Consider the following 17,475-nt stretch of genomic DNA (forward strand, 5'->3'; position numbering starts at 1 on the left):
AGGGCCATGGCCCGAGGCTGTGACTTAAGGTGTCATACAGAAGTGCAGCCCCTCTAAAATTAAAGCTCTCGTCAATTGCTACAAGGAAGTCATTAACCTGAGCAAGCGCCCTGGGCCTTATCGTTCTTTTGTCCTCTTGTGCTTTGTCTCTGCTCAGGCTGCTCTTTAACACAGGTTTTTGACAGGTGCAGGAATGTGGAGACACTTCAGGTGTCTTTTGTCTGCTCAGCATGTGACAGGACTGTGTTGTATCAAGGGACAGGGTATGTCAGGAGCATCCCGTTATACATCCGTGGCTGTCACTGGCAGCTGGTGAGCATGCGGCCCTGCTCTGTCCTGCTCTGCCTTGCCATCCCCTGATGCACTTCCCTCCTGCCCGGGACTGGGCTGGTGGCCAGGGCCAACGCTAGCCAGCTGCACCAGGTGCCAGAGGGCTGGCAGAGGTTGGGATCCTGAGGCAGGAGGCAATCCAGTGACTCATCCCCTGTGTGAGAGCCACCTGCTCCATGCATGGATCTCCTGTGGGTAGGGCAGGGCCTCCTGTGCCTTGCTGCCATTGGAGGAGTCTCAAGTACTTGGGGCTGTTTACGGTGGAGGGGACAAGGTTGTTGGAGGAAAGTTTACAAAATAGAGAAGTCAGTGAATGAGCTGAGGCTGAGGAGGGGCTGTTTCCCAGCACCCACCATCTGAGGGCTGAGGGACACCCAGTGAAAGGTGCAGCAGGCAGCTTTACAGTGAGCGCGTCCCCAGGCAGCAGGAGGGAGCTGCGGGAGCCTGCTGCCACGGAGCTTGGAGACAGGCTGTTTTAAACAGTCTCATGCTGAGATGAACAAACCTGGGGCTGGCAAGTCTGTGGGATTCAAAGTCTGAGCTTCCAAACCCTCTTGCTTTCTAACATTCATCACTGAGAATGGGCAGTTTCGTGCAGCTGGGTAAGGGTCCGGAAATAAAGAGTCTTTACTCAATAATGAGGGAGTTGTTCTTAAGCAGGTATTCTTTATTGCAGCACTGGATGCACGGCTGCATTTCACGTGAATGCATAAAGCAGTGAAAGGGCTGGGTGGGAGGTATCTCCAGCACCCCCTGGCAGGGCCTGCAGAAAGTCTCCTCTGCCGGCCCTCTCCATCCTAGGCCCACTGTCAGGGACAGCCAATGAATTAAAGCCCCTCCCATATCTCATGTTTTCACTTTACATCAGATGGGTTGGCATTTTTATGTCACAGATCCTTAAAATGATGGTTACACAATAGCCACCCTGTTTGTGGTGCAAAGGGCAGTTTGTAACATTCTCATCAAGTGGAGTTTCAGTGCTTCCATGAAGATTATCTCCTGCCCAGTGTCACTGTTGTCCTCTGGGCCTGAACTCCAGTTGATGTTCCTCAGAGGTACCATCTGCCATGGCTCTGGGTAGGATTTAAGTACTTCAGAAGACTTGGTTCACTCACCACACAAAATATAACCACAAGTTTGCTGGGGAAGCTGAAGCAGACTGGATTCTACCTGTTCTGCTCAAAAGAGTCTCAAATGCAAGATGAAGGAACAGTAGCTCAAGCTGTGTTTTCAGATCATACCAGCTGTTGCAAGTCAGTGAACAAAATGCTTTGACGGAGGAAAAACAGAGGTGGTGAGTTTCCTGCTGACTTAAACTTGAGTTTGTTTTTGTTCTCCTGGGCACCAGCTATCCTTTCCCTGGCTGCCCCAGCACTGTACTAACAGACTCTCTGGTGCCCCAAGAGACATTTGCGTTGGCAGGGCTGGCAAGGAGCAGTGGGCTTCATGGCTGGCCAGCAAGCTCCTGCATGTTGTGCTCCTCTGCTTGTGGCCTGAGTGCTGGAGACAAAAGGCCATGTAGTACAGGCCTGAGGCTCCTCCAAACACTTCACATGGTGCTGTAAAGGTGAGCTCAGAAATCGCACTGCAGGCTCCTGGTTTGAAAACATCAACCTTGGATGAAAAGCAAGTAATCACAATTTGTGTATTGCTTCTGTCCATAAGCAAGTTCAGCCTCAGAGAGAAGCTTTTGAGTCGTTCCAGTGAAGTGTCAGGCCCAAAAGGAAGGGTGTTGTCAATTAAAGACTACACAGGATCCAGTCTCCGCAGTAGCCACCTGAAGCAGTCTGTGACTTTCAAATAGGAGGGTGCATTTAAAAAAGGAAAAGCATTTCTAAGTCACTTTTTAGTCACTATAACACAAGTGCTCATGTACTTTTATAGGCTTTTGTCTTGACTGAGCCTAGTAGCCATTCCAGAGTCCTTTCCTCCAGTGCCTTCATGGAAGCTATTTTGTCTGTACCGGTACACTTTGGCACTAAGCTGAAAACCTGATCATTTTTTTTCTAGGTCATGGTGTCTTTTACTTTTCTTCTGGTGTTTGTGACCCTGTTTCCTCGTGAGCTAAACCTGTGTGAGATGCTGGCTGGGTACTGGCTTTGCCACTGGAAGTTGTATCGAGGAAGGGCAGTGCTGCTTGTTTACCACGCTGGAAGGGAAAGGCTCTTCTCCACCTCCCTCGCTTTCATCTCCTGTACTGTGGGGCCTCACAAGCAGTTCTTGCATTAGTTCTCAGGAGCATGTCCTCAAAATACATAGTAGCAGATTATACTCCGCTGCTGCTTCCCCAGGCCTTACTGTTCAACAATCCATCCTCCTCTTGCCTGGTGACGCATCTGCAGTTTGACAAATTTCAGACTAGCTCTTTTTTCGCTGTTAATGGCCGGCAGAGAGCGCTTTAAATAGCATCTTCCCCTCCCCACAGGTGCTTCAGAAATTGCTTTAGTCATTTCCTTCCAACTTCACCTTCCATTTTTCAGAAGGTCTGCTGCTGCCTCCACATTGGCCGCAGGGGTTTTATAGTTCTGGCATCTCCCATGTCCTCTCTGGGTATTTCCTGTGTTGTTTCACTATCAAAAATCTCAAAAATCTCACTTTCTATGACTTTTTCAGCCTTTCTTTGAGTATTTGTATTACTGCCCCGAATACTGACGGTGTCAGACCGATGGGCCCCTGCTCTCCGTTTGTCCCTTTGATATAGGTACTGCCTTGCTGTCCTTCAGCTACCTGTGGATGTGGTGCTTGGGGACATGGGTTAGTGGTGGCCTTGTCAGTGCTGGGTTAATGGTTGGGCTCGATGGTCTTAAAGGGCTTTCCAGCCTAAACAGTTCTGTGATTCCATCCAAACCTCAGGAACCAGATGAGAATATGAGCTGCCAGACAGACACCTCCATTTCCTGTGCTGCTCTCCAGCACCTCAGGATGGAAATGGGATGGACTCACCTCAGCAGAACAAACACTTTGAGTTTTTCCTTTTTCCTCAGTTGTGTTAATTGCCCTTCACTTAGCCTGGTTTGATTCTATGGTCAGTGTCTTGATCCTTGTTGAAAACCCAAGCCCTGGTTCAATTCTTGGCCCGCACACAGGTGATTACTGTATCCCATCTTCTTCAATGTTTTTACAGTCGTCATGCAATTTCTTGTGGAAAACTGTAGCCCATAGTGCTAAAACGGTTTGTTGTGCTGTGCAGGGTGTGTGGGTCTGAGCTTGGACATTTCAAGTTTAGCCTCCATTTCACAAAATAAGCATTGTCTAAACTCACCTTCCCCACTGACACCAGGAGCCTCATCTTGCCATCTTACTTTATACAGCCTGAGGGAGGAAAGATGCCGAAAACTTTATCATTTGGATAAAAAGCTGAAGCCACTGCTGCATGGAAACACACACCCTCCCCAAAGCCAGTTTGGCAAATGATTCTGGCAGTCCCTGCAGTAGGCTCTGAGCTGGAGGAGCTGTAGCCTCATGTAATTTGTTTTTTTAGCCATTTTGTGCCTGCAGCCAATACCAAGTCTCTATTGCCACCACTTTTTGGCAGTATTTGTGTTCATGTGTTCTTAATTGCTATCTGTTCTTGTGAGTAGTTACTGCTACATGATTTTGGAAACCTTCAAAAACTTTACCAGTTAAATTCCAAGAGTTGCACAAAGATTTTAAAGGGCTGAGCGCCTGACAACACTTCTCCAAGAACTGCTGTCCCTCCTGTACCCTGGCATGGTGGAATAGCATGGCCCCAGAGCAGAGCCTGTGGGTGGCCTTTGTTGGGCGGGTGCTGCTGTGCCCAGCCAGGCAGGACACAGCTCCTTCTTCCCTGCACAGGCAGTTGTGGGCAGCACAGCTCTGCTCTGTACTGCAAGCAGGTCTCGTCTCTTTCTCTCGCAAGGGACCAGCCCTTTGCACACTTGCTCTTTTGGCGTCTTTATGATAGTGCCTGGAGAGCCCCTTTCACAAGTGTTGCACTTCCCTGGAGCCTCCTGCCACAGCCCAAGGCACCAGCAGCAGTGTGTCTTGTGGAGCCCGAGGTGCTTTGGCAGCAGCCTTCAGCTGCTCAGGCTCTCTGGGCAGGCTAAAGACACAGGTTTCTTCTGCCCTCGAACTTCTGTAGCTAGGGTCGTGTATAGAAGCTCAGTCCCATGAGCCCATGTCTGATGGCATTTTATGGTCAGCAGTTTACAGCCGGGGACAACACCTGAGTTGCCAAACCACTTTGCTTAAACGTAGGGTGGCTTGTGTGCCTGGTGCAGTGTGTGTTGGTGCAGCTGTGGCCGAGGCACCGTCAGCCTCCCATCACCCTCCTCAGCAGCTCAAGAGCCGCAGCAGTGACTGCAGGAGTCCCTGAAGTGGTTGCTGTAGGGTGCCAGGGAGCCTGGCTGGTGCAGGTCTGGCCTGGGCAGAAGGGAGGAGGCAGCTGGGGAGGGACGGAACAGCCAGAGACCTCTTTGTTCCCGTTGTGCCGAGTGCCCCATGTTGGAGCGGGGCCGCAGCGCTGTGAGGAACAGCAGCAGGGCTCTGGCCGCCTCCCTTCGCTCCTCGCCGTGCGGAGCGTGGTGCCGGCGCGGCCGCCAGCCGCTGCGGCTCCGCCCGGCTGCCGAGAGCTGCAGCCGCATCTCCCCGTGCCCGGCTTTGGTGCCCGCCTGCTTGGCCACGAGCCGCTGCTCCGCCGCGCCGTCAGCAAAGGCCGCGTCCCGGGACAGGGACCCGTGCTGCCGAGACCTTGGCTGATGCCTGGCCCGCGGCGGGGGCAGCGCAGACAGCCGGCGGGACCGGCGGCGTGCGGCGGAGTCTGCGCGGTGCGGACCCCGTGCTGTAGGAGTGGCTGGCGCCTTGGTTTTGGCGTTGGATGCTCATCTGCATTGAGGACCTAAAGCAAACTCGTGGTGTGCTGCCCTCGCTAAATCGTGATCCTCAGGCTGGAGGTGCTGTGAACGCAGAGCGGGAGAAAAGCGGAGCAGGGCTTAGCGGCTCCCGCAGCGTTTGTCTAATGCCAGGACTGTTTGTGTTTGCAGGAGAGCTCCGACACATTACCAAGCTGAAACCGTGGAGCCTTTTTGACGTGCTCGTGGAGAAGTATGGTTGGCCTCATGAAGATGCTGCACAGTTTACGGATTTCCTGATCCCCATGCTAGAAATGGTCCCAGAGAAGCGCGCTTCAGCTGGAGAATGCCTTAGGCATCCGTGGCTGAACTCTTAGCAGAATCTCCCCGCTGTAAAAAAACAAAAACAAAAGCCAGCAGCCACGTTCCCACGCATCGGACCTAAGTGGTGACTGTCACTCACTCTTTAGCAGGATCACACGTGAGCTGGCTTCAATCCTCAGACCTTTATTTTGCTTGAGGTACTGTTTGACATTTTGCTTTTTGTGCACTGTGTTCTTGGGGAAGGGTAGTCTTCTTGTCTTCAGCTGGTAGTTTACTCACCCACTTTCTTCAGAAAACACTTAACGTGTCTTTAAGCATTGTTTCTTGTGTTGTGTGGCATTCAGATGTCAGGTTTTGAACAAAGGAAACTTCCCCCCATGTGTTTTGGCAAGTTTTGTAACTATTTATGAAAAAAAAAAAGTATTTTAGCTGATGCATATGAAATAATTTACGAGCGTAAGAAATTTATCGAGTCAGGACCGAGGCAGGACGAGGAATTGTACAATTTTATCTTCTGGCAAAGAGACATCATCCTTGTATTATAGTGTATGTAAATGCTCCCTGTAAATGTTTATTGCCATTTCGATACGGGACTGGGGGTTCCAGAGTAAAGCAATGAAGTTTGAGTGAGCTTTCGAGCAAAAAGCAGGTGCATGTGGTGGACTTCAAACTGCTGGTAGGAACTGTGCAGTTCCCGTTCGTTGGATTTTAACCCCAGTGGCTCTGGTTTACAGGATTCCGTTCCCCAAACGGCACTTTAAAGGAAGGGTAGGCTTCTTTCTAATAAAGTATGCATTCTCATTTAGCACTCCCTTTTAGAACTTTTTGCCTATTTTAAGTGCTTTTAAGAAAAGAAAAATAGCAATTTCCCTTACAATGTGATAGTGAAGACATGGTACCATATGGTGTTGCCTTTTTACAAGCACTGTAAGTTGTACTATACCTTAAGGAAAAAAAAGCAACAATTAAAAGTCGAGCATGAGAACCACTCTCTGTGTAGAATTACTGATCTCTTCTAATCAAAACATGTGCTTGGCATCAGTCAAGGAAGGATGTAGCAGCAGATAGGTACAGTGCAGTGGGCAAACGAGTCCAAGAGGCGAGATCATGCTCATCCCATTCATAGCTTTACCTGTTTCTAAGAAAATTGCACTAGCTCCGTTCTCTCCCGCGAGCAGCCGTAAGGACGACTGCACACAACGGGTCCGTGTTTCCTAGGGAAAGAGTAACAAGCTGCACAGGCTGAAGCTGACAGGCAATACAGATCGTAGAATGTACAGGGCGGAGGCGTGTGGGGGCCTCGTTTCGGAGTCAGTGGGACGAATGTAAGCTTTCTTCTGACCTTCATGTAACTTTGGTGCCACTTTTTTCTTGACTTTGTCCATATGAAGTTTATTCACATGCCTTCGCAATAATTAGATTGTGAGAAGATAGCCCCATGCTGTACCAATAACCGGTTGTTTGAGGTGCTTGCAGTTGTCTAATTAAAGTGTTTTGTTTTTTCAGTGTGCTGGTCATTGGACTTTTTGCAAGCCCCAGCTACCACCCGCCGTTTGCCCCAGGCCCCTGGCACGGTGGGCAGCTGTGGCAGAGGTGGCACAGCCTGGCACAGGCCCGGAATGTGGGACAGGGCGTGGAGGAGGGGGCTGCAGGGGGAGGGGGCAGGAGGGGCTTGGCACAGCAGGGCAAACCTGAGGGGCTTTCATGTGGTGTGGTAACAGCTATAGACATGGCACCAGTATCCCCCCCAAGCGAGAGGCTCCAACAAGGAACCGCAGAGCTGCGCTGGAGCATGACACACACCAGCCTGGAAAAGTGTGTCCGTGGGCCCAGGCCCTGCCAGCAGATGGGACCAGTGCCCTCATGTTCAGAGCACTTCACCCTGCAAGCACGACAGTGGTGAGGAAGATGGTACCACAACAGACTCCAGAGCCAGAGGTAAAAGTTCTGTTCAGCTTCACAGCTGGTAGTGGGTGCTGGGTGCTCCTTAGCAGCTCGTTCTTGCGTGGGGGACAGGGGGGAGCACTGGCAGCTTCCTGGCACAGGGCCAGGCTGTACTGAACTGGGGACATGGGGCCCTGGTGCAGCTCCTCCTGCCACAGTCCCTCCTGCTGTGGGGATGGAAGGAGGTTGGACAATCAGATCTAAACCCTGAGTGATGCAGGTTTGTTTTTTTCAAGTGGCTGAAGAGTGGCAGGGGCTGTGCTGGGCATTCCTGCCGTGTGAGGGCCTCACCCTGCTCTACTTCATGCCAAACCCCCTGTACTCCAAAGTGGGTGTGTTGCAAAGCCAACAGCTGGTCAGAAATCTTGGGTATTATTTTTGCTGATCAGATTTTTCAGTAATGAGAGGCCAGTTATAACTTCAGGTTGTCCCTGTTTTTCCCAAGTTGAAGCAAGCACCTTCTTTGAGGGCACAGAACAGCCCCTCTCCCGGCCCTGAGGGAGTGTTCTTGTCCACTGCTACTCTGGTTCTGAGGCACGACCAAAGCCGCAGGAGGAGGGACAGGGACTCACTCTGCCCTGCCCTGCCCTAGCTGCCTCTCCAACGAACCTCAACCTGCTCTCTTGCCCCCACTTCCCTGCCTTGGCCTCAGCAGGGAGGGACACAAGGCTGCTGCCACCCAGGCTTCAGCCACCCCTGGCAAGGGGTGCAGAGCCCACTTGTAACAGGCACCCCCAGCAGCAATGGGCCCCGGCCTGACTCTGGGGGGAAGGGGGGTTGCTGCCCTGAAGCGATGGCACCCTTGCAGGACAAGGAGTTAAAACTGACATAATTGTGATTTATTAACATGAATTAAAATGCCCAACCAGTGCTGCAATGTGACAGTATATTAAAAAAAATTAAAGATCATATACTGCTCTACTTTCACAGAGATCACACTTTTTTCTTTTTTGCAAAAGAGACTTATTATGTACAATACTCTATCAAATGAGAGAAGCTTTAAGCAATTTTACAAGCCAAGGAAATACAGTATTTACAGCACTTAGGGACATTAGAAACAGTCTATACATTAAATTACAATTTCTGCAAATAACTGATGAAACAAAAAGCCATGTCCACACCGAAACTAGAAAAGTTGGTATTGCATCGTTCTCTATCGCTATGCACGTGAAGAACTGGTGACAGAAGAGAATTGGGGAGGAAAAAAATCGTTGTTAGTGCCATCACTGAGCCTGTGTACTTAATTACATATGTATAAAAGGAATATAGAAAACTTTCACTAAATGAATTTAACTGCAACAATAAAATTTTAAAGGTTATGCAGCATCAAACCTACTGCCAGAAAAAACAGCTGGAATGTTCACTTACAAAATAAAAGGAAATACCTAATACTGGCTGAACAGCACATTTGGGGATCTTAAAAAGCAAAAAAAAACCCGGGGCGGGGCGCATGGAGGAGCACTGGTGTTCGCTTTTATACAAAGTATCATGTACAAGCTTTAAAAAGTACCCGCATCGGTACATATGAAATATACACAGTTTATATTACAGAACATTTAAAAATGTGGAGGAGGAGGAGGGGCGGTGGCTCAGTGCCACCCCGAGCCGTGGTAACTGTTCTGAAAGGTGGGCGGCACCTGTGCTCTGTGGATGGGCAGCTGTCCGGGCAGCGGCGAGGCCTGCTGCGGGCCGTGCGGCAGCGCCACCGCCGGGTGCGGGCAGAAGCCGGGCGCGGGCGGCGTGGCCAGGCCCGTGGGCCCCGGCGGCTGGAGGTGCGGGCCCTGCCCCGGCAGCGCGCAGTGCGGCCCCGAGCCGGCGGGCGGGTGCTGCGGCCCCGGGCCCAGCGCCGTGTGGTGCGGGGCCGCCGCCGAGTAGGAGGAGACGCTCGTGTGGGCGGTGGAGGGGAAGTGGGGGGGACCCTGGTGCGAGGGGTGGTGCAGCCCCTGCGCCGCGGGCGCGTGGTGCCCCGAGCCCAGGACGCCGGCGGGGGGGGGCGGCGGCGGCGGCGGCGGCGCCGCGTTCACCACGTGCTGGTGTTGTGCTGTCAAACCCTGGTGTCCGGGGGACGGGTGCGGGGGCTGGTGGTGCGGCAGCGGGCCCGGCGGCGGCGGCGGCAGGTGGTGCCCCGCGGCCTGAGAGTGCATGTGCGACCCGGGAGCCACGGCCACGGCGTGCACCGGCCCGACGACGTGTGCTACAGAGTGCTGCTGCTGATGTGGGCTTTGCTGCTGGACGAGGTGGGCGCCCGGGGCGGGGGGCGGTGGGGGCGGCGGCGGCGCGGCCGAGGCCGAAGCCTGGTGATGGATCCCGGGCGTCTGAGAGGGCAGGAAGTGGCCCGCGGGGCCGTGGTGCCCCTGCACCGGCTGCTGTCCCGCGGCGCTGGGAAGTGCTTGGTTTGGTCCGGAGGAGAACACCGTCTGCGGGGGCATGCTGCCCTTCAGCTGGCTGTAGCTGGGGAAGCTCCCCGAGGGCTGCTGGCTTTGATAGTAAGTCGAAGAGGGGGGCGGGGGCGGCGGCGGGGGCGGCGCGGCGCTGCTCAGGGGCTGTTGGTTGAACTGGCTGTAGGCGGCCGAGCCCGGCCCGGAGGGCGTCTGGGCGAAGAGCGCGGCGCCGGCCGGCGGCTGAGTGCCGGGCTGCAGCGGCGCAGACGGGTAGAAGCCACGGTGCGGCTCCCGCTGGGGCGTCCCGACTTGAGGTGACTGCGGGTGATGAGGTCTGTACGGAGATCCCAGCGGCTGCGAGGGAGGCTTTGGTGAGAGATAACCATGCTGCACGGGCGCGTGGGGCGTGGAGGGCTTCGGAGGATTTTCCACGTGAGGCGAGGGGGGACAATGCAGCTTCAAAGGTGCAGAAGGCAACTTCTGTGAATGTGGGAGTTGCTCGGCAGAACTGCGCAGATGCGACTGAGAGGGGTGGTTTTTTGAAAGTGCTTGGACGTTGTTTGTCAGCTGTTTTTGCGGCAGCTCGGGTTTGGGGTGACTGGTGCACTCGGCCTCGGGGGCGGGAGCTTCGGGGGGTTCCCAGTGCGAATCCGGCTTCGAGGGCGTTTTCCCAAGCGACTGCGTTGAAACTACAGGACTGGGTGAAGAGGGCTGGAAGGAAAAGAACATCAGTCAGTACAAACCGCGCACACCCCATGTTCAGCTCCCCGTGTGTCAGCACAAACCCAGCTTCTCAGAGTAATATTTGCTCCCCCTGACGGTGAAAAAAATGCATTGAGGCAGAGGAGTGAGATTTGGTACAAGAAAAATGGTAACGACATAAAGCTTTTAACCATAGTCAGACAACACTTGTAGCAAGTGTGCACCATTCTCTCTTCAACCTCTGAGACTAGCATGTGTACTTTGAAGTAGTAACAGCAACATGACCCACCAGGTCAAAATCAGAATCTGTTACTTGTTAATGTTTCAGATTTCTCAGTCTGACCGAAGTGATTCCAAACAAGACCACTGACAACAACAAAGCCGTATTTAGAGTGATTTAGCATTTCCCAGCTGGCATAGTACAAGCGAACAGAGGAAACGTTACAACCTGAATTACTTCATGTGCCACTGGCCAGGCAGCTGCTCAGCGTGTGTCTCCGTAGCGGTGCCGCTACTGACAGCAGCGCCAAACCCCGGCCGGGCAGGAGGGAGCTCCTGTCTGTCAGGGCCCCGAGATGGAAAGTCCCGTGACCGCTGCGGGTCCTGCCTGACAGCTCTTCAGCATCCACCCCCCGCTGTGGGGATACTGAATGCGCTGACACCGTCGCTCTGTGCCCACAGAACGCAGGATCGCGTCTAAACGGGCACAGCTACTGAAAGAACAGAACACACACCAACGTTTTAGCGTGTAGGGACTAGACAAGCATCCTTAGAAATGTTCACCCGCGTTTCATTATCGCCCAGATAGGCCACACACACAGGTACACGTTCATCTAAGCAGTAAATCATGAGATTAACATTTCTGGGGGATAAATCAGAGATGTATGTGCATGCTGACCGGAGTGGCACCCCATGAACGCTGGGGCAGCTGCCCCCGAGCCTTACCTTGCTTGCTTTTGATGGACTCCTGCAAGTCCTTTGTGAAGTATCTGGGGACGGACATTCAGAAGGGGGCTCTGGATTTTCAGGGTCAGGTTCTACAGACATAAAAGCAGAGATGAACATAGAAATGAGAAAATAAGTATTTTGCAAAGATTGCTGCACGTTTCACTTTTGACTTTGTTGTAAGATACTATTCAATATGTCAAGTGTCACACAAGGTCATCCGCTTACTGACCTTCCTCACATTCAGTGAAAGGGGCCTTAAGCTGCAACGGGGAAATGGGATTTGAATGAGATGAAGGTGGAGACTGAACATGAGACGGTGAGCAGGGGCTACAAGGTGACTCTCCCCCTACAGATGAAGCAGACCCAAACACAGCATTAGAACGGTGAGGGACCACCACGGGGAGCGGGTCAGTCGTCCGCCTCGGACACGGCAGAGCCACTCACCGCTGTCCTTGTCCTTCCTGTGGTCGCTGAGGAGCAGCGCCCGCTGGTAGCTCCGCTCCCGCACTTGCTCCACGGAGGTGGATGCGGTCCTGCAAAAGAGGCAGAGTGAGAGGTGAGAGGCTGTCCTCTCCCACAGATCACCCCAGGCCAGCCCACGTGCCAGCGCTGGGCCACCGCAGCTGACAGCAATTACTGAACTTAAGAGCCAAGTAACTGGCTGCACAGAGCAATGGGAGTTGTTACCGTATCTATTTTCTCCCACTTTCAAGATATGCATTTCCTGCCACCTTGTTGCATCATAAGAACCAACAGTTCCTCTGAATACCAAAACAGCTGCAGATCTCTGAGGTTTAATGTGCCAAAGAGTGGGTGGGAAACGAGGGACATGTCTTCTCAGAATCAGTTACGCCTGACAACCACAAACCTGATCAACAACAACAGAGATGGCAGCACCCAACAAAATTTTTCTTTCAGGCAAAAACATTTACAGGGTTACTCTACACCACTGCTGTACCAAAATGGACTTTGGTGCTGCAGTACTGCAGGATTACTGCAAAAACTTACTAATGAATTCTCCCCTCTTTAGTCCCTTTCCCCATTCTTTGCTTACAGTACAGCACACAGGTTTCTGCACAGTGAACCTACAGCCTCTTGGGGAACTGCAGACTGCACTTACGCTCTCCCCTCAACTGGCTTTACAAAATCCTTCTCTTCTGGAAGAGTTAGAGCATGTGAGCAGAAGGATCTTCACCTTCTCAGCCCATGTTCAACCCTGCCACATCTGGGCCATCACTGCAGCCTCTAAAGAACATCTGCAAGGTTTATTTTGTGGTAGTAACATTTTTGAGATGGAGCCACCACAGTTCACCATCTACCTTAAGGGCTGTCAGGGGCAACGGCAAGCCTTGTGCAATGCTTATACAGCCTGAAGCCACTCTTCACTCTCATATCCCCTTCACATCAGGATTTGTAGTGCTGGAGGATGCCCCTCCACGCCCCCTGAGCACAGGCAGCCAACCCCTGCCACAGCAGGAGCATGCCTGCTCACCCCTGCCACTCACTGCCCATTCACACATAGAATCACAGAACCCTAAGTGTTGGAAGAGATCTTGAAAGATCATCTAGTCCAACCCCCCCTGCCAGAGCAGGACCACCTAGAGTAGGTCACACAGGAACTCATCCAGGTGGGTTTTGAATGTCTCTAGAGAAGGAGACTCCACAACCCATCTGGGCAGCCTGTTCCAGTGCTCTCTCACAGCAAAGTTTTTCCTTGTGTTTCTTCGGAACCTCTTCTGTTCCAGCTTGTACCCACTGCCCCTTGTCCTATTATTGGACATCACTGAAAACAGCCTGCTCCATCCTCCTGACACCCACCCTTTATGTATTTGTAAACATTAATGAGGTCACCCCTCAGTCTCCTCTTCTTCAAGCTAAAAAGCCCCAGCTCCTCAGCCTTTTATAAGGGAGATGCTCCACTCCATCACCCAATGTTATCGTCTATGGAACCAGGAAATCCATCTTGCTCAAACCAAGACCTATTCTGCTCTTCAGAAATAAAAAAGCAGAGCAGAATGAAAGTAAGTTAACCATCATCTTATGGGCAGTTTTTCATATATTCTAATCTTTCTGAGGTATCTGCTCTATTTTGGAGGAAAGAGATAAGGCAACTGCACCAGTCTGAAAGAGAGGCCTCTCATCAGTCATTTGCCACTGCAGCATTTGCAACGAAATCTTGATTTCCAACAGAAAAGTCTTGGAATTAAATAACTCTTCAACACTTCAGGGCTATAGTTTTAGGGCTTACCACTGAACTTCTGGTTCGTTCTTCTCGCTGGAAGAAGATTCCTTAGTTGCACAGTTGTTGCCAACATCTTCTGGAGCTGCATTATAAACAGTAGTTGGCAGCGGCAAAGGCAGGCCGGCTGCGGTGTCGGTTTGCTCCCCGTTTTCACCACTGTTGTTATACCCATCGTTAGCACCGTTGCTACTACTCAGGTTTCCTCCACCAGCAGCTTGAGGAGATACGGTAACCAGGGGGAAGTTTTCTGTCTTTGAGCCACTCTTTCTAGCTTCTCGTTGTCTCTTACGGTATTCTAGTAAGGATACCTAGGGAGGAGAAAACAAAACATGACATCAGAAGGGAAGGGCACTTCTTCCCTTTCTCATGGTTCTGAATTAAACAGATCGTTTCAGTAGGACACACCATTTACTTGGTTCCAAAATAAAATGGAGGTAAATCAATGAAGGTATTTCCCCACATCTGCAGTGAACTTAAGAGTACTGAGCTACTAATGGCTGTAAGGACAATGGAAAAATCCAGCTTCTGCCAGGACAGGGAAATGTGTATTCGGCCTCAGGGAGGAAGCAGAAGGTTATGACCAAAGGTTCACTGCTTAAGTCACACTGCTTGAAGCTAGAAGGGACTTCCCAGTTTTCCCTGGACCTGCAGCACTGTCAGAGTAACACTGACACAGTAATGCTCACTTTAACTAGTGTCAGATCCTGCTCTCCATCTGACTCCCTCATGTGAAAAACCCACCAGGCTTCTGTTTCCCTCCACTGCATTTACCAAAGGACTCCTCTCTAAGCTCTTCAGATACTTTAACACACAGAATTCGCAGCTTTAACTTTCCTTCCCTTCCCACATTATTTTGAACGTCTGTCTTAATCAGTCTCCTCTAGAGTGTGGTGAAGAGCGTATTTTAAAGTGAAATTTAAAGTAAAGCTGACTACCAAAACCAGTGACACATGAAGGCAAAAGTGATTTCTGCCTGTATGTCAAATCACTATGCAGACGCTTCCACAGAACAGAAAACAGCTTAAGATATGTTTAATAAAAGTCACCTTCAGTGAGGAAAAAAATTACAAGTGTTCACTGCATCCTCAGGATGTGAAGCAGAAAGCTGAAATACTGACCTTCAGAACTACTTTTTCAGTAATGCCACTAGTTTGGCAAAAGTGACATGTCTTTACATCTTTTTTTTTTAGTTATTGACAACCTACTCTGAGCTATAAGGCTTCCAAAATGAGAAGTGCAATAGTCACCAAACACATCCTATTTCCCTGGCTCAGTCCTCAATAAAGGCAGACATTCATTTCTACAGACAGAACAACCACAGAAGCCTGCTTTGTGGGCAGTCTCGTGGGGGGTTTGTTTTCAAACTGACCTCTCCATTAAAGACTCATCTACATGTCTGGATAAGAACAGTTAAAAATATTTTTTCATAAAAGTAAGTTTAGGTTCAGAACTGATCTTGCTTTCAACCACTTTCAATTATTTCCACATCACATGACTGGGATCCCTGGAGAACACTGCTTTTGGGAAAAGCCCCAAGGTTCAGAACAGACGCAATCTCTGCAGGGTGACCACTATGTACAGGACTGTATTCAAATGGGATGATTGTGTACAACAGTGAGAGAAAACAGAGGATAAATGCCCACAGGAATGTGCCAATATGGAAAATCCTCCCTCAACAACTGCATCAGGATATCCATGGTTTACGTGATCCTGAGGAAAGGCTTCTGTGAGTCTCCTATGAAATCCCCGATTGCTCACTTCTCCTTAGGTGAGTGAAATTCCCCCTGCCTCGCTCCACTTTCACACTGTAAAAAGTTGCATTTTTTGGTGTGTCCTTGGGAAAGCCCAAACTCCATTCTTTCAGGGGGACGACACAAATAAATTAATCTCCAGTTGTTTCTTTAGAGACTTTTGGACAGAAATCCTGGGGGTTGTCAGGGGAAGCCATTCCCTTTTTCATTTGGGGATTAGTGTAGCATAAGCCCTCAGCAGTAGTGCCCTGGATGAATCCTTGTCAGCAAGGAGGCAACGTTACTGAAGCACTATGTGTTGCTGGGATCTGAAAAAGTAACCTTCAGACAAAGATGATGAAGCTACAGAAACTTTGTCTTTTCCGTTTCTTTGGCTTTGCCAAATGAGTAGGGCTGCAGTAACACAGGGCTGCACGGGATCTAGGACCACATAAGAACAGAGCTCCTACCATCTTGCTTCAGTCTTGTCTCAGTTTGAAGCAAACTAACTGAAAACCCAGGTCTGATGGAGAACTTCTGAAGGAAGAGTCCTGAGTGCTCCCTAGCAGAGTGCCCTGATTGCACAGGGGAGGAAGCACATGCGCAGAGGTGCAATGGGACCAAAGCCCACTCCCCCACTGTGCAAGCACATACACACAGGGGATGTGCCCCCATCTCCCCTATCGTTACTTCCGTAAGGAACAGTAAATCCTGTCTTTCAGACAGGCAAGGTGACCACAGTATGGTCTGAGGCTGTGCTGGGGAGCTGCCCCTGCCTGCCAGGACCAGAGGCAGCCTGGCCCCACAGCCAGGGAGGCAGAGGCTTGGCCAACACGGGTTCCAGTTGGCCACAAGCACACAAGTTACCCACAGAAACTGGTTCATGAGAGCAGCAAAGTTACATTGTGCTTATTTTTCAAATATCATTGTTTTATACAAATAAAGAAATTAAGCCAAGAAAACAAATGTTTTGCAACTAAGGGTTTCTATGCAGTTTTAACAGTGAAACCAAGACACCTTAAATGGATAAAAATCAGAATTTTGAAGTCTCAGCACCATACCGTAATTTCTTCAGTCACATGCAATTTCTTGCAGTAACTCATAACAAATGTTCATGGTATACAATCTCTATGACGCTAGCATATATTCTGTATATAGCATACTGTAATATCTGGTGGCATAAGCAATCAGTGTCACACCTGAAAAGCTATTATTTATGAGCTATTCATTTAAGACTGGTAAGAAATCAAAGTGCGTTTGTAATCGTTACTTGGAAAAAACCCAGATTTACTAACGGGTATGTGCTGCTCTACTCTCTGCTCTCCATTATTTCCCCTGAGTAACACCTACTACAGTGCAGCATCTAAAGCTGAGCCATCAGCTGTTTATTGTATTACAGTTCTGAAGTATTGTTAGCAGACTATGCAAGACAGACCAAATGACTCTTAAAATTATAACCTTTTTCTTTTGTGGAGGATTCTGGGGTGTGCAATTTCCATCCATCAAGTTGTCATTATTGACAGTCCTTCCGAAGCCAGCTGCAATTCCATCTTCTGAAGTACAAAAAACAGATGCTTCCATGAACATGCCTCTAGCATCGTCTTGGATCAGGCACTTTGACTCGCTTATTCGGAATCCACCTCCTACCTCCAACTGATGGGAAGGGGTCAAGTCCCTCAAATTAGAATTCATTGAGAAATTTACACCTGTCCTGTCGGGACTTTTTACCCAGGAAGAATAAATTGTGCCCCGTCCACAATGAGCAGTTTCTAATTGGCTGTTTGACTCAGTCCTATCATGTGGAGGGGCTTCCAGGTTTTTATGCAGTGCACTTTGCTCAATTACTTCGAGTCCCAACTGGAGGTCTGACACAGATTCCATTTCTCCAGTGCACTGCCGTGTAACATCAGTCCTATTCCTTGGACTGGAATATCCAATAGTCTTTATTTCTTGCAGGCCCATTTCTGTCAGGTTGGAATTTCTGAAAGAATTCAGTGCTAGAATTGAAGCTCGGTCATATCCCTGCGTGAAGAAAAAGCACATCAATTGTTTTTCCAGACTCC

The 17,475-nt window shown here is 50.4% G+C and overlaps 2 protein-coding genes across 10 annotated transcripts in view; one reads left to right on the plus strand and one right to left on the minus strand.

Annotated features, from left to right (window-relative positions):
* SRPK2 (SRSF protein kinase 2) overlaps positions 1 to 6,970 on the plus strand; it is a 145,348-nt gene extending 138,378 nt beyond the window's left edge. For all 4 annotated transcript variants that reach the window (XM_062019122.1, XM_062019097.1, XM_062019114.1 and 1 more), the window contains one exon: positions 5,334 to 6,970. In XM_062019122.1, coding sequence (XP_061875106.1) covers positions 5,334 to 5,518 — 185 coding nt within the window. In that variant the 3' untranslated portion in view covers positions 5,519 to 6,970. The remainder of the gene's footprint in view (positions 1 to 5,333) is intronic.
* The window catches only part of KMT2E (lysine methyltransferase 2E (inactive)), a 67,126-nt gene continuing 50,619 nt past the window's right edge, over positions 969 to 17,475 (minus strand). For 5 of the 6 annotated variants that reach the window (XM_062019045.1, XM_062019052.1, XM_062019076.1 and 2 more), the window contains 6 exons: positions 16,871 to 17,434; positions 13,689 to 13,990; positions 11,885 to 11,973; positions 11,670 to 11,786; positions 11,438 to 11,529; positions 969 to 10,501 (listed from right to left, as the gene is read on the minus strand). In XM_062019045.1, the coding sequence (XP_061875029.1) occupies positions 8,999 to 10,501; positions 11,438 to 11,529; positions 11,670 to 11,786; positions 11,885 to 11,973; positions 13,689 to 13,990; positions 16,871 to 17,434 (2,667 nt within the window). In that variant the 3' untranslated portion in view covers positions 969 to 8,998. The remainder of the gene's footprint in view (positions 10,502 to 11,437; positions 11,530 to 11,669; positions 11,787 to 11,884; positions 11,974 to 13,688; positions 13,991 to 16,870; positions 17,435 to 17,475) is intronic. The other variant, XM_062019084.1, reaches the window with a different exon arrangement.

The sequence above is a fragment of the Colius striatus genome, chromosome 1 (assembly GCF_028858725.1).
Source record: "Colius striatus isolate bColStr4 chromosome 1, bColStr4.1.hap1, whole genome shotgun sequence".
Lineage (NCBI taxonomy): Eukaryota > Metazoa > Chordata > Aves > Coliiformes > Coliidae > Colius > Colius striatus.